The following is a 16602-nucleotide window of genomic DNA, read 5'->3' as shown; positions in this document are numbered from 1 at the left end:
GGGTTTAAAATAATAAAAAAGTAAAGAATGAAAAAAGCTGTTAATAATGAAAATAGGAATAAGTAAAACATAATAATGCTACAAAAGTAGAAATAATGCTACAAAAGAAATATTGCTAGTTTAGGTACAATGTATCAGCACCTGCAAAACAATATCTGACCAAATCAGTAAGTTATAATCAGTACTAGTTATAAACATACTGATTCAGGATCAGTATAACCTGTTTACACACACAGAAAGGCTGACCGAAGCAGAGGCCCCTCTCTTCTGTTCTCTGCTCAGAGACGAGGGGACGTGGGGTGCATACCAACAGCTAACCTGCCCCCCCCCCCAGGAAGGATTTGGACCGCTCCTGTATGTGTGCAGCACCACCGACCACTGTTTAAGCCCGGAAGCCAGAGATGTGGGTGGTGTTTATATCTGCCATGCCTGTGTTCGGTATGTGTAGATGAGGAGAGGGAGATGAGGGTGGTGTTTATATCTGGCGTGCCTGTGTTCAGTGTGTAGATGAGGAGAGGGAGATGTGGGTGGTGTTTATATCTGGCGTGCCTGTGTTCGGTGTGTAGATGAGGAGAGGGAGATGTGGGTGGTGTTTATATTTGGCGTGCCTGTGTTCGGTGTGTAGATGAGGGGAGGGAGATGTGGGTGGTGTTTATATCTGACGTGCCTGTGTTCGGTGTGTAGATGAGGAGAGGGAGATGTGGGTGGTGTTTATATCTGGCGTGCCTGTGTTCGGTGTGTAGATGAGGAGAGGGAGATGTGGGTGGTGTTTATATCTGGCGTGCCTGTGTTCGGTGTGTAGATGAGGAGAGGGAGATGAGGGTGGTGTTTATATCTGACGTGCCTGTGTTCGGTGTGTAGATGAGGAGAGGGAGATGTGGGTGGTGTTTATATTTGGCGTGCCTGTGTTCGGTGTGTAGATGAGGGGAGGGAGATGTGGGTGGTGTTTATATCTGACGTGCCTGTGTTCGGTGTGTAGATGAGGAGAGGGAGATGTGGGTGGTGTTTATATCTGGCGTGCCTGTGTTCGGTGTGTAGATGAGGAGAGGGAGATGAGGGTGGTGTTTATATCTGACGTGCCTGTGTTCAGTGTGTAGATGAGGAGAGGGAGATGTGGGTGGTGTTTATATCTGGCGTGCCTGTGTTCGGTTTGTAGATGAGGAGAGGGAGATGTGGGTGGTGTTTATATCTGGCGTGCCTGTGTTCGGTGTGTAGATGAGGGGAGGGAGATGTGGGTGGTGTTTATATCTGACGTGCCTGTGTTCAGTGTGTAGATGAGGAGAGGGAGATGTGGGTGGTGTTTATATCTGGCGTGCCTGTGTTCGGTGTGTAGATGAGGAGAGGGGGATGTGGGTGGTGTTTATATTTGGCGTGCCTGTGTTCGGTGTGTAGATGAGGAGAGGGAGATGTGGGTGGTGTTTATATCTGGCGTGCCTGTGTTCGGTGTGTAGATGAGGGGAGGGAGATGTGGGTGGTGTTTATATCTGGCGTGCCTGTGTTCGGTTTGTAGATGAGGTGAGGGAGATGTGGGTGGTGTTTATATCTGGCGTGCCTGTGTTCAGTGTGTAGATGAGGAGAGGGAGATGTGGGTGGTATTTATATCTGGCGTGCCTGTGTTCGGTTTGTAGATGAGGAGAGGGAGATGTGGGTGGTGTTTATATCTGGCATGCCTGTGTTCAGTGTGTAGATGAGGAGAGGGAGATGTGGGTGGTGTTTATATCTGGCGTGCCTGTGTTCGGTGTGTAGATGAGGAGAGGGAGATGAGGGTGGTGTTTATATCTGACGTGCCTGTGTTCGATGTGTAGATGAGGAGAGGGAGATGTGGGTGGTGTTTATATCTGGCGTGCCTGTGTTCGGTGTATAGATGAGGAGAGGGAGATGTGGGTGGTGTTTATATTTGGCGTGCCTGTGTTCGGTGTGTAGATGAGGGGAGGGAGATGTGGGTGGTGTTTATATCTGACGTGCCTGTGTTCGGTGTGTAGATGAGGGGAGGGAGATGTGGGTGGTGTTTATATCTGGCGTGCCTGTGTTCGGTGTGTAGATGAGGAGAGGGAGATGTGGGTGGTGTTTATATTAGGCGTGCCTGTGTTCGGTGTGTAGATGAGGGGAGGGAGATGTGGGTGGTGTTTATATCTGGCGTGCCTGTGTTCGGTGTGTAGATGAGGAGAGGGAGATGTGGGTGGTGTTTATATCTGGCGTGCCTGTGTTCGGTGTGTAGATGAGGAGAGGGAGATGTGGGTGGTGTTTATATCTGGCGTGCCTGTGTTCGGTGTGTAGATGAGGGGAGGGAGATGTGGGTGGTGTTTATATCTGGCGTGCCTGTGTTCGGTTTGTAGATGAGGTGAGGGAGATGTGGGTGGTGTTTATATCTGGCGTGCCTGTGTTCGGTGTGTAGATGAGGAGAGGGAGATGTGGGTGGTGTTTATATCTGGCGTGCCTGTGTTCGGTTTGTAGATGAGGAGAGGGAGATGTGGGTGGTGTTTATATCTGGCGTGCCTGTGTTCAGTGTGTAGATGAGGAGAGGGAGATGTGGGTGGTGTTTATATCTGGCGTGCCTGTGTTCGGTGTGTAGATGAGGAGAGGGAGATGAGGGTGGTGTTTATATCTGACGTGCCTGTGTTCGATGTGTAGATGAGGAGAGGGAGATGTGGGTGGTGTTTATATCTGGCGTGCCTGTGTTCGGTGTATAGATGAGGAGAGGGAGATGTGGGAGGTGTTTATATCTGGCGTGCCTGTGTTCGGTGTGTAGATGAGGGGAGGGAGATGTGGGTGGTGTTTATATCTGGCATGCCTGTGTTCGGTGTGTAGATGAGGAGAGGGAGATGTGGGTGGTGTTTATATTAGGCGTGCCTGTGTTCGGTGTGTAGATGAGGAGAGGGAGATGTGGGTGGTGTTTATATCTGGCGTGCCTGTGTTCGGTGTGTAGATGAGGAGAGGGAGATGTGGGTGGTGTTTATATCTGGCGTGCCTGTGTTCGGTGTGTAGATGAGGAGAGGGAGATGTGGGTGGTGTTTATATCTGGCGTGCCTGTGTTCGGTGTGTAGATGAGGAGAGGGAGATGTGGGTGGTGTTTATATCTGGCGTGCCTGTGTTCGGTGTGTAGATGAGGGGAGGGAGATGTGGGTGGTGTTTATATCTGGCGTGCCTGTGTTCGGTGTGTAGATGAGGAGAGGGAGATGTGGGTGGTGTTTATATCTGGCGTGCCTGTGTTCGGTTTGTAGATGAGGAGAGGGAGATGAGGGTGGTGTTTATATCTGGCGTTCCTGTGTTCGGTTTGTAGATGAGGAGAGGGAGTTGTGGGTGGTGTTTATATCTGGCGTGCCTGTGTTAGGTGTGTAGATGAGGAGAGGGAGATGTGGGTGGTGTTTATATCTGGCGTGCCTGTGTTCGGTTTGTAGATGAGGAGAGGGAGATGAGGGTGGTGTTTATATCTGGCGTGCCTGTGTTCGGTTTGTAGATGAGGAGAGGGAGTTGTGGGTGGTGTTTATATCTGGCATGCCTGTGTTCGGTGTATAGATGAGGGGAGGGAGTTGTGGGTGGTGTTTATATCTGGCATGCCTGTGTTCGGTGTGTAGATGAGGAGAGGGAGATGTGGGTGGTGTTTATATCTGGCGTGCCTGTGTTCGGTGTGTAGATGAGGACAGGGAGATGTGGGTGGTGTTTATATCTGCCGTGCCTGTGTTCGGTGTGTAGATGAGGAGAGGGAGATGTGGGTGGTGTTTATATCTGGAGTGCCTGTGTTCGGTGTGTAGATGAGGAGAGGGAGATGTGGAGGCTGTTACATAACAAGCTTTTAAACAACAGCAGTAAACAGCTGAAAGCAGCCGTGTGTGTGTGTGAGAGGAAATGATTTGGGCTCGCAGGGCGATGGAGACTTGATTCACATGCTGACAGTGGGGGCGGGTCAAGCAATCTGGGACAGCTGCCCATGTGATTGTCGCCATGGTGATGGCAAGGGCAAGAGTGAGAGTGAATCGTCTTTATGTGTGCAATGTAAATCTGCCTTCCACACTCTGCTAAGTGGACCCTCAGAAGCTTCGAGAGTGACGGCGTATTTGAGTGGGGTATTTGAGTGCCAGATAGCTTTGCTGTATTTTTTTTTTCTCTTTGGTTGATTTAATACATTGACAAGTGGAAGAAATTTATGGAGTATGTACGTGCAGTACTACTTGAAAAGTTTTTGTTCATATTACAGTGATCAAACATATTTTGTTCCACTGCAACAACCCTTATCACAACACAAACACACCTACACACACTGACGAACCACAGACGTGAGCCATCTAACTGTACTCCCACGAGCCTGTACTAGGGGATCTAAAACATTGGTCGCACAGCTGCCAGAACCCAGAAACCAGGGTGGGAACACCAGCAATGTTGACCCAATATGCCCGGATAGGCTGTGCCCATGTCTAGGTCTTTCTCCTGCCTATTCCAACACCTCTGATGTAGAGCTCATGACCCAGAACAGGTCTTCCCTCCTTCATGCAAAACGGAACAGCAACTGGCCCATGAAGTTCAGAAACTGTTCAGAAACAGAAATTTTACACTACATATTATACAATAATAATTATATATATATATATATATATATATATATATATATATATATATATATATATATATATATATATATATATATATACATGCAATTAAAGACCATTTTAGCCACTTTTTTGTATCTGTTTTTTTCTGTTTATTGCTATTTTAGTCAACAACCCAACAGCAAGCACATTGTACAAGTCACACTAAAATAAACAGAAAAGAGAATTGGTGTGTAACAAGGAAACCCTTCAGTGGTTGTGCAAAGGGTCCATATTAGGATCCATTGTACAAAGCTTGACCTTTGAGACACCCTAAGCTGTGAGACAGTGAAGCACGTGTGCACACCCTCTTCCTGAACAGAGTTCAGAAACCCTAGGGAAGTATCTGATTGATTAGACAAATGGTTACGCATACAGTATATGATATTACCACCTCGAATAAACAGAAAATAAAAGATTCCCTCTGGGTTCCATTAGATACTCTAGGAGATGTTATTGTACTGGATCTAATATAGTTGAGAATTTGAAGAAATAATAATAAAAAAATTAATGGGTTCGAGAAAATTTACTGCACAGCACTCGGTTCAAAAGAGGGAAACATGGCATCATATAAAGAGCCATTATGCCATTGTGAGTCCATAGTTGAAAGGACCTCGCCAATAGAGATGGGCTGACATGTTGATTAGGACACATGGGAGCAAGGAGAGGATTCACATGGCTTTTGATGTGCTGGCTTTACAATGGGACAGGAGAGGTAGAGAATAACACCGCCACAGGTAGGCTGACACCAGCTCTACTCAGTCTGCAGCCAGGTCGGTGGATCGTTGTACTTCAACCCTAGAACGAGGCCTGCACACATAGTACAGGCTCAGTAATGATGCAGGATGTTAGGCTGTCCCTTAGCTCCAATCTCTATTGGTCTTTTGTAAAAAGTCTTCTAATTCTAGGATTTCCTGTTCCAAATAAAACAAGTGATTTCTCTATCCAGTTGTCTAAAATACTACATTTTAATGACTATTATCCTACGACATATCCTCAGTGCCGACACTTACAATACATTCATTGGACTCTGACTTTCAAATGTAGGTCGTCTGCAAATAGAGACACTCTGTGTTCCGTCTGTCCTCTTAATGTCCTCTGAAAGTCACACAGTGAACACAGGGCAGCAGTTGAACGCTCAGTCGAGACTGGAGAGAGGAGACACCCTTGTGCTTGTGCTGGATATATTCTGACCCAAGAGCATTGGTCTGAACTGAAGCCAAGGGAGAATAGCAACCCACAAAGTGAACCGACGCCAAACCCAAACCTATCCAAGGCAGAGAAAAGAAACTCCCATTCAACTAGGCCCAATGTTTTTCCAGCATCTAATGATGTGAGCACCTCTGGGATTAGGGGTTTGGACTAGAAGAGCAGATAATATTGCAAAGTCTACAAAGCTTTGAAAATAAGATTAATCTTAATGAAATCAGAGTACTGTTGTGATAATCTGGTTAATCTAGTTAATTTAATAATTTATTTAACAATTTTGTATTGTGTAGAGGAGCACCGGTTGAGTGGGCCCTTACCCTGAGAGTGATGCAGGCCTTGCAGAAAGTGATTAATTAGAAACATCAAACAGTAAAGGGGAAATCGATCCTGGGAAACCTTTATGGAACTCCAAATTAAAACCATCGAGTCCTGGAGCATTAGAACTTTGCATGCTCCTTATTGAGTGGTTTAATTCCTCAAGAGACAGGAGCTATTCATATTGTGTTGTCTGCAGAAATCTTGGGGATATTGAATTCACTAAAACGTCAACTACTATAATAACGTTACTCTACGACTCTGAGGAATACAAACAAGTATAGAAATATTCACAGACCTTATTTATAGCCTGTTGGTCAATAGTTGTCTGCCCAGAATGTGTTTGTATTTCAGTTCTTGAGGCAGAACTTAAATTCTTGAAGGAGCTGATTGTCTGATTTGTAAAGCCAGATGTCTCACAGTTTTCTCATCATGTTCATAAGGTTGCAACGTTTCATTTAATCAATAAGAGGTCAAATTCAGAGATGGTTTTGTTGGAAATGAGGAGGGAGTTACAGTAATCAAGCCAGGAGGAGAAACATGTATATGTGTGGATTTCTGCAGCTTGGTAAGTAATCATATGCTGTGTCTGAGCAATGTCATGGAGGTGGAAAAAAAGTAAATTTGATAAGTGACCTGATGTGTTCTTCCAAGGAAAGATAGGTGTTGAAAAGTACACAGGTATTGTCTGCTTTTAAAAGAGCATCATGGCACCACATTCTGGGCATATTTTGGTTTGAAAAACAGCATTAGAGCAGAGTTATGGTCAGAAATGATTATGTCCTCATATTCACAAGCTCTAACCGAAGGACCAAGTTAATACTCTAGGAGAGAATAATCAGTTTGACTACATGAATGGTGAACAGGGCAGAAAGAAAGAATAACTGCAAGCTTGAACCACCAGGGGTCAGTGATTTAATGTGCTAGTGAAAGATCTACTGGTAATTAATTTAGTGGATATTGTCACTGGTTTGGCCTTATTAGATCTATCTAGTCTGGGGTCAAGGACAGTTAAAGTGTCAACCCATAATTTCTTTAAGAGTGTTAAAGTGAGGAATTGATGCAAAAAATTTGGAAAAGAAACACATTACAGTTAATATTAGCTATACAGTTAATATTAGCTATAATTCTAGAACTCACATTCTAGAGTTCTATACATGTGTCTAGTAAAGACCATGAAGGTATTAGGTGGATCAGCGGTAACTAAATTGTGCTGCCGTATTAGTGCTGGGTGTGGTTTTGGAGTAAGTAATTAAATCAAATCAAATGTGAATTGTGTTGATGCTTAAGAAAATAGGCTGTGAGTCTATGATCTACTCCACTGCAGCCTCTGGCTCAGGCTGTATTCACAATGCTCCATTTTAGCAGCGTTAGTGCAAAATGGCAAATGCAAAAATGTACAGATTGTTTGTACATGGGGGGAAGGGTGGCTTAGAGTGTCCACCCGTCACTAGATGTTGACTAAATCAGCGGTAGACGGTAATAGTCATTCAGAAGCCTGATAGTCTGGTGGTTCTTCATGTCAAATCCTTGAGGAACTCCTGTCAGAAAATCCAGCACACAGGAAGGTGTTACTCCAAAGAAGTGTAGCCTTTCAGTCCATTTAGATGTAAAGATTGTGTAAATTGACACGAACTAACAGAATCCCCACATAGCTATGCTTCCTCTGTAGAGCTTTGTGAAAGGCAACACAGTGGATGTGTGAACCTGTATGGTCAATTATTGGAACAAAGGAGATCCAGGATTCCTGTATATTCTTCTGAATGTGGACCATGACGAGTCACTGCAGAAGCTGTGAAGCACGGCTAGTGAAGCACGCTGGGGACCGAAGGGTCACGGCTGATTCCCTGGACCGACGTGGGCACCGGCGGAGTGTGAAGAGCCCCGTGTTCACAGCTGAAGTGACGTTGGGGAAGGGGGGCTGCTCACTGCCTCCTGTGTTCATGAACGAGGCCCAATTTCCCAATTGCACTTAATTAAAACTGGAGTTGGCATGTCGTATTTAAAACATGTGCGTTTCCTTAGAGCAGCTGGGAATTACGACCTGTGCAAGGTTGAAAGCTTTAGCAAAATTTGCAAATCTTCTGTAGCAAACCATCAAACCAAATCTGTCTCTGCATTTCAGTATTCATGGAGAATGAGTTAACTGGGGAAAAAAGGTGCTTATGTAGCAGCACAGATTTGGTAAGGACATTTTTCTGGTTTGTATATATAGAGAATAAATGACTCCCATGGTGCCCTCTGCTGGTCTGCAAAGAAAATTCTGATTTGGTTCACATTAGTCCATGTAGTTGAACGAAGCTGTTTATTACTGTAATTACTAGATTATATTTAACTTGTCTGTGTCTCATAAGATATAAAATACCTATTGTAAAATCTGGTTTATTCAATGCATGAAAGACACAATACTCAAATAATATTTAACATTAAGAATATACATATTCTCTTTCTATGATTATGTTAGATTTAGCCAACTGATCTTTTTAGAAGTCCTTTTAACCAAACAAGCTATTAAATATAAAGTTAATTTCAAGTCATTTCTGTGTAGCAAAAGTTTAGAGAGCCTCTAGTGTGTGAACCCTGTGGTGTGGTCTTGGACCGTCACGTGGGACACTGGGGCTGTGTCTCGAGTCCTTCACGAGGGAGCCCCTTCACCCCTTCATCCCACACTCCACACAGGCAGCTTGACCGAGGCAGGTGGGGAGCAAACACCACCTCCAAGCTGCGGGTGGCGCTGGTCTGCCCCCCGGACCTCAGACAGGCCTCCTCCCTCCTCAGCATAAGACGCACCAGCACCTCGTTGGCCCACGCCAGCCCCAGAGCCGGCAACACTTTACTGCCTACCATCCTGTGGTGGGCGTTGGGGGTCAGAGGTCAGTATTTCTTACATTAGACAAACACGTAGAAACATTTGAACAAGATGAAGCTCTAGCCTCCGTTATATTGTTATTCTACAGCACCAAACAATATTTCGGTATACAGAAGATATGGCAAAAACTGCTCACCCGTAGTCACAGCGCCCTGGGTTTGGGCCATCCACAACATCCGATACCTAGTATGTAAACGTAAGCATAGTTTAATTACTTGTCGGAGTAAGGTGTAGTGGTGCTGAATTATTTAGGATAAAGTGCTTGGCCTAGTAGTTTCAATCTCAACAAGTGTTGGCGACCTGAAGCTGGAAATGCACTCCATTACTTAGGAAAGGAAATAAGCCACAGCAACCGCTTCTGTGTGTGACAAACCTGATTAATGCAGAGCACAGGTGCACCATACGTATTGCTGAGGCGATGGAGGATTCCAGAGAAGGCCAGCAGGTGGCGCGCCCTCTCTATGGCCTCGTCGGCTTGGAACTCAGTACGGAACAGAGCAGCCACCGAATCCACCACCACCAGCCGCACCAGACCTCTCTCCAGCAGCATGGGCACACGCTGGGACACACACGCCTGCAGAGCCTCCTGTGCACATGCAGTGGTGATGCGCAGTGTGGTGATGTGTAGTATGGTGATGCGCAGTGTGGTGATGTGCAGTGTGGTGATGCGCAGTGTGGTGATGCGCAGTGTGGTGAAGCGCAGTGTGGTGATGCGCAGTGTGGTGTGGTGATGTGCAGTGTGGTGATGTGCAGTGTGGTGATGTGCAGTGTGGTGATGTGTAGTATGGTACACACAGATGGATGAACTGCTTGTATAGAATTGGGGAGGCACTAGAGGGGAATGTGCACGGGGAGAGCTGGCTCCTCCTACCACGTCTGCAGCGTGCTCGATGTAGATGCTGTCACTGAAGCGCAGGCTGCGAATCAGAGCCGGAGGGACGTGTGGGCGGAGCCTGGACTGCCGAGTAATTAGGTGCCGCAAGCGCTTGATGGGAAATGAATCTTCAGTGCAGATATATACAGCGCCTGCCAAATCAGGGAAATCAATTCTTGTTTTAATCTCAAACTCGAGTTTAATCAAGTTACTGGACTGTGATCTACAGTCTGTGCATACATATATAATATATGGGCACAAGTAGGTGGACACTCCTGTTAATTAAATTAGGCTCCAGGGCTGAGCAGCTGCACACAACCCTGAGATGATGGTGGGCTGTGCCAGTCATCAGCTGCAGTGGGATACCAGAACACTACCTACCAGCATGCACAGTGATACCAGAACACCACCTACCAGAATGAGATGATGGTGGGCTGTGCCAGTCATCAGCTGCAGTGGGACCGCGTGCTGCTACTGGACTTTGTAGCAGTGGCAAAGTGTTCACTGGAGTGAACAATCATGCTTCACAATTTGATGGATGAATATGGGTTGGCGTGATACCAGAACACCACCTACCAGCATGCACAGTGATTCCAGAACACTACCTACCAGCATGCACAGTGATACCAGAACACCACCTACCAGAATGCACAGTGATACCAGAACACTACCTACCAGAATGCACAGTGATACCAGAACACTACCTACCAGAATGCACAGAGCCAACAGTAAAGTTCGGTGGAAGAGGGATAATGGACTGGCACTATTTTTCAGGGTATTGGCTAGGCACCACAAACACACACACGCACACACGCACACACACACACACACACACACACACACACACACACACACACACCTGTGTCAGTCTTACCTGATCCAAGTCCTCCATAGTCTTGTGGATACTGGACAGACAGGCAAAGCTGAAGACCAAACTGGGTCTTTCCAGTAGCACTCTCGCCCGCCAGCTCTGTGATCCCGTTCAGTGGAAGGCCACCACGCAATAACTCATCCAAGACAGGACAGGCCAGCGAGAGTCTGTGTCCAGGCTGCAAGGAGGACCACTCTCCAAGACTCAACTCTAACGCTGCAAAGAGCATCTCAGGTTAAGTGGCTAAAAGGCTAAAAATTATTTACAAGTGGTTTCTTACACATGTAACCAATGCCTGATGTTTTTATAAACACCCTACTGTTCATTTTATGCACGTTGTGATGCACAACAACAAACATGACTATGACAGTTATGTAGCTAGTGTAAATTAATTTTATTCTGTGTATATTCACTTTATTTAACTTTAAGTTAAATCTAATGTAAAACCTCTGCCTTTGGTATAGTGGGGAATAGAACGTCGGAAACAGGTCGGCACTGAACATCACTCCACCCCAAATGCATATTTTGTTCCACTTCTAATAAAATGTTCATTAGGTTCATGCAGAAAGTAAGTAGTTTGCATGCAGTATCCACCTGTGACGGGTCGACACCTGCGGTGTTCCGCAGCGACAGCTGTGCGCAGGACATGCACATCACTCCTTGATAAATGTGTCAGCCTTTGCAAACCAGGACTCGAAAGACTGAGAATGTCTTTAGCTGACCTCACGCAGGCTAAGAAATATGACAAAGATTAATAAATTAAATTTATATATAAGCTGCTGATGCTTGGACACATGACAGGGTTTAGTTACCTTTTTTCACAGCATTTATAATCCTTGGATCCAGGTTAAGCCGTTCCCAGTCCATCGGAACTTGATCGACAGCCTTTTTGTTTAACTATATCGTTACACAAGTTGCATGTTGTATACATTAGTAGACGAAAACAAATTTCGGCGGTAGGCAGAACAGTTAGTATTTCCAGGTTATACAATGCTTTTAACCCTTGTCATAATAAAAGTCGTTGTTTAATCTTTAATCGTGTACACAATTGAAAAAAAACCATTTTGACGGTAAAACAAGATTTACTAAGAATCACTGACAATACTGAACTATTTATTAATTTCACGTGAACGGCAAACAGGTCCTAACAAAAAAAAAACTCAAATGTAAATATAACTACAGTGATAACGGTATGTGCCATCGTAGGTAATCATATTCAATGTCATCTTTTTAGAATGCCACCTAACAAAGCAGATGTAACGAAACATATATTAACTTAACAAACTGAAATCGAGAATATAACGAATGGATTATGTTACAGCATGAAACATAGTTGAGTGCAAATTAAAATACATTATATGATTCCACACACCCCCGGACGCACATATTGGTCCGTTCCTGCAATGTTAGGCGGTTTATGTGTAGAGTAGGTGAGGGGAACGACTCAAGTTCACTGTCGGTACTGAGAACAGATTGGCGATGCAGGGACAATAATTGTTCATCAGTCTTTCGCCGTCTCTCGAATACCTTGCTAGACTCTACATAATTTAAACACAGCAAAGTCTCTTACCTTTACCTCCGTGGCCGGTGAGTGGCTAAGCAGCTAGCAGGCAGCTCACTAGCGAACAACAATAGCTGGCTGAGTAGATCACTGTGAGGAAGCAGCACTGGCTGCGCGTTGAACATATTAGGGTAAGAAGAAATAAAACACGTCGCTATAAATACAACGTACCTAGCGCAAATATCTCAATAACGACCGGCAATTACATGCAGCCAAGCGAACTAGGGAGGTGTATTTATCACTGTGAATGCAACTAGTCTCATTCTGCTCCGGCCGTAGCTTTACAACAGTCAGCTGCACCACTAATGTAGCTACATGACTTTGGTTTGTTAATATAAAGGCATATCGAGCAGTCATATCAATACGTACGGCACAAAAAAACGATAATATTTATATACAGCGCACTTAGGATGAGTTTACATAATAAGAGTGCTGTGCTCGTGCGTGAGCGGCATGGCGCAGGCGGTTGCGCGCCGTCGACCTCATGCTGGCGACCTGGGTTCGAGCCTTAGTGTCTGCTGACTGGGGTTTAGCAATAACGTTTGGTGCTTATGCAGGAAAAAGGAGTGTTTTTGATAAGTTCTGACCAACTGTGTTTATGTTGGATGTTGATTTGTGTTTTGCCTTCCTCATCAGGGTCATCATCATCATCACTCTGGTCAGTATGAGTTCCCGTCAGTGTAAGACCTGTGGAGGGGCGGATATCGACACTGATCAGGCCAGAGGCAGCGCTGTCTGCACGGCATGCGGCTCTGTCCTCGAGGACAATATTATTGTGTCCGAGGTGCAGTTCGTGGAAAATAGTGGAGGGGGTGCGTCGGCAATCGGGCAGTTTGTTTCAGCAGATGGTGAGTAAGTGTGAGATAAGCAAGATGACAAGAGAGCACTTTAGTAAAGGAGGCACAAAGTATGAATGAAATATTTTAGAAAGCTGGAAAATAAATGTCAAAGAAGATCCAGTATGTGACATTGTTGACCTCATTTTTTAAAAATTCACTTGTATAATTCACTTTTTGCCATGAAGCCACACTCTGAACCAAGAGCTCCAGCTCTAATATATTCAAAGCACTACAGTAAAATAGTTTTATCTTCAAAATGTCTTGAACATGCAATAATGCATGTGTGTAAGAATCAACATTCAAAAGGAATAAACAATTGAAAGGGCATTGCTTATTTAAAACAAACCTTTTTTCTGGCTTCCAGTAAGGTATGATGTTTGTTACACAATGCAGATTAACGTCAAATAAAGGCTGATGTGTTTACTGATTCTTCTGGGGGGTATATCTCAATATGCTGGATAACATAAGATGAAGACTGACTTCTCCTGTTGGTTGAGCTGAGAAATCCTGATTTGTGAAATACTCCACTGAAGTTTTAGTTTTTTTCTGATGGTCATATTTTCACATTCAATCTCAGAGAACAGAACATCACATTACATTACACATTAATATTACTGTTTTGGCATTAGGAAACTGATTTCATGATAGTTGAGGAAATTAAGGAAATTTAATTTGTTGTAGTTATTGATTTTGGTAAAAGTGAGACTCACTTATTGGTAGTTGAATCGGTAACAATTGTATAAAATAATTATTTAGGATTTGATAAATCTGTCTAGAGCTGTAAGTTATTTTTTAGTGCTGTGTTTTTAGCAACCATAAATCTGTCAACCTATTTGAAATATTACTCTATTTTGTCTTCAGCCACTGAACTGAGATACTAATATGTTAGTATTATGTTCTAAAAACTTAGTGAAAATAGAATATCACATACACCAGTGGCAAATAAAGTGGCTTAAATTTTTCTTAGTGATCACTGGTGTTTGAGATTGAAAGGTCTGCATATTTCCTTAGTGACCACTTGGGGGCGTTGGTGTATTTGGTTTGTTTTTTTTTTTTTCTTTTTTTTTTTTTGGTCAAATCATATCACAATAAGAAGAAAATGTACCTATATTAATCCCCTTGGACACAGCCCCCAAGCAGTGGAACCAGAGTGGGGGTGGATGCTTTGCTCAAGGGTATTTCAGCAAAGGTTACAGCCCATTGTGAGGCTTGAACCACCAACCTTACAGATTCAAGCCCATGATGCTAACCTGAAGGCAACCACTACCCGTTAAGAGTCCAAGAGAAAGATCACATGGAAGTTGACATCAATATTAAATATACCAATTTGTGTGATAAAAAAAACACACATAAGGCATCCATAAAAGTAAAACGGACTCTATCTAGGCCGTTTGATGCAGGATGTTTTTGAACAGGTTCATCAAAACCAACAGGAGGCAGGTAGTGAGCTGGAAATTCTGCTCTTAACAGTATGTCCTGTGTAAATAAGCACGCTGTGCCAACACTTATTTCCTCGGCCCTGCTGGCTAATCGAATGGATTTTAGCCAAGTGTAAGAGATGCGTGTCAGGTCACAGCTGTATTAACGGACAACCGTGTGAGATTAGAATGCTTAGAGGTCGTCTGAATGCTTTTAGCTTAACCTGCAACAAACCGTGAAAGCATCACCCTAGCGTAACTCAGGAAGAGCGGCTCCTGACGTAGCGCAGCCATCGAATGAAATTGCACGCACATGCCAAGCACAAGCAATGGAGCATGAGGGAGAGGCAGAGGGAGAGTGATGATGGGGGGCGTAATGGCCGAGCCAGATTGGCTAAACGTTAGGGACGTTCACGAGGTTCTTCACATCTAAAGGGTCTATTCATAAGCCCACACAAAAGTCCATTTATGCTGATGGACTGTGACTTGTCCGAGTGAGAAGTGCAGTCCGTGGCCTTCACGGGCCTCTTCTCCGAGCAGGGCCGCCGATCACTGTGTGTGTGTGTGTGTGTGTGTGTGTGTGTGTGTGTGCGTGCGTGCGTGCGTGCGTGCGTGCGTGCGTGCGTGCGTGTGTGCGTGCGTGTGTGTGTGTGTGTGTGTGTGTGTGTGTGTGTGTGTGTGTGTGTGTGCTGCAGGCCCCACGAAGGCACCCGTTCTGGGGAGCAGCTTCCACACCAGCCTGGGGAAGGAGTCCCGGGCCCAGACGCTTCAGAACGGTGAGCCCCGCCCCCTCGCCCCGCCCCCTCGCCTGTACTAGTGCACAACTAACACGTTTCAGCTTGTGACGTGAGGCGTTGGTGAATGTGTATGTTACATGCACACTGGCCGTACGTGTCCTCTCCTTCACTTTACACGCTGACTCACAATAGTCAAATTAGGGTGTTGATTTTTGTGCAGCTAAATCAAGCAGAACCAGGTACCATCAAACTGGTACGTTTATTTCAATGCTTTATTGGTGATCTAATCAGGAACTCCACACATGATTACATGTATACATAAAGTGCAAACTCGGTGCGTGCAAAGTTCACTGGTGACGTTATTGTCTTATAACTGTAGAATCTGGCGGGATAAAGTAGTTACCGTATTAAGAACAGACCTTCTGATAAATGATCTGGCTATGATAGCCTTTTTTTTAGCCCTTACTAGTCTCTGAGGCCAGTCCCTGAGACATGTTCTCCATTAAGACTCCCAGAATGCCGTCTGAATTCGTGTTCCAGTGAGAAAGCCGGTGTTGTCACTGCGGTTCTGTAATCCCACTGCCGTGCAGAGACGCGTGCCAGAGGGGCGGGCGGCCTTGAGCGCTAATCCCAAGACGCTGATGCGTCCGTGCGGTGTGGATGTGGGACACTGGGATTATGCTGGTCGTGACCTTTTGACCTTTGAGCGTTTCGGCTGTCCGCTCAGAAACGAATCGGCCACGCCGGGGAGCCGAGAGACGGAACCTGCGTCTTTGTTTGTCTCCGTCTCTTGCGGGCGTCTGCTCTGGGGCTGTCGTCCCCAAATCCCTCCACTGAGGACAGATGGTTTAGCGCATGTCTATACCTCCTCCTGTGTTTTTATCAAAACTTGATGCTTCTAGGGAGGAAAATACGTGCTAAACCAATTACTGACCAGATAGTGCCGCATAGCTGTAAGTGGTGATTTCCCTATGCTAGATACATGCAGACGTCCTGTGGGATTTGGTGTAGACTGATTTATTAGACATGTGAAATGAATTATTACCTGGCGCGCAGTGAGTGTGTGTGAGTGAATGAACGAACGAACGTCTGAGAGTGTGTGTGTGAGTCAGACAAGGTTACATATGGCGTTACTCCGGGGAGTAAAACAGCTCTCTCTGCCCAGACAAGTGTGTGTTTTTTTTTCTCTTCCAAACTCCATTAGGAGCCTGTCTAGATGTGCTCTGTTCTCATGACATCACTGCTACTGGAAAACCAAACACCTGCATGTGAAGTCATGCCTCGATGTGTGTGTGTGTGTGCGTGTGTGTGTGTGTGTGTGTGTGT

At 45.1% G+C, this 16602-nt stretch overlaps 2 protein-coding genes across 7 annotated transcripts in view; one reads left to right on the top strand and one right to left on the bottom strand.

Moving 5' to 3' along the window:
• Window positions 1-8221: 8221 nt before the first annotated feature.
• On the bottom strand, window positions 8222-12700 carry xrcc3 (X-ray repair complementing defective repair in Chinese hamster cells 3). 2 transcript variants are annotated; one of them, XM_077016878.1, is made up of 8 exons: window positions 12292-12700; window positions 11534-11618; window positions 11316-11453; window positions 10725-10937; window positions 9848-10002; window positions 9350-9562; window positions 9113-9159; window positions 8222-8955 (listed from the first exon to the last, which is right to left on the bottom strand). In XM_077016878.1, exons 2-8 carry the CDS (start codon window positions 11586-11588, stop codon window positions 8709-8711), a joined length of 1068 nt encoding a protein of 355 aa, XP_076872993.1. In that variant the 5' UTR covers window positions 11589-11618; window positions 12292-12700; the 3' UTR covers window positions 8222-8708. The 2 variants fall into 2 exon arrangements, with proteins under 2 accessions (XP_076872993.1, XP_076872992.1); XM_077016877.1 differs by lacking the exon at window positions 12292-12700 and having other exon boundaries at window positions 11534-11871.
• The window catches only part of brf1b (BRF1 general transcription factor IIIB subunit b), a 47764-nt gene continuing 43292 nt past the window's right edge, over window positions 12131-16602 (top strand). For 2 of the 5 annotated variants that reach the window (XM_077016868.1, XM_077016869.1), the window contains exons 1-3: window positions 12131-12413; window positions 12919-13130; window positions 15235-15315. In XM_077016868.1, the coding sequence (XP_076872983.1) occupies window positions 12947-13130; window positions 15235-15315 (265 nt within the window). In that variant the 5' untranslated portion in view covers window positions 12131-12413; window positions 12919-12946. Of the gene's footprint in view, window positions 12414-12918; window positions 13131-15234; window positions 15316-16602 lie in introns of those variants that run through there. The other 3 variants (XM_077016867.1, XM_077016866.1, XM_077016870.1) reach the window with 3 other exon arrangements.

Source organism: Brachyhypopomus gauderio, chromosome 9, assembly GCF_052324685.1.
Source record: "Brachyhypopomus gauderio isolate BG-103 chromosome 9, BGAUD_0.2, whole genome shotgun sequence".
Lineage (NCBI taxonomy): Eukaryota > Metazoa > Chordata > Actinopteri > Gymnotiformes > Hypopomidae > Brachyhypopomus > Brachyhypopomus gauderio.
Note: the sequence above shows the minus strand (reverse complement) of the source record. Positions and strands in the feature narration are given on the sequence as shown.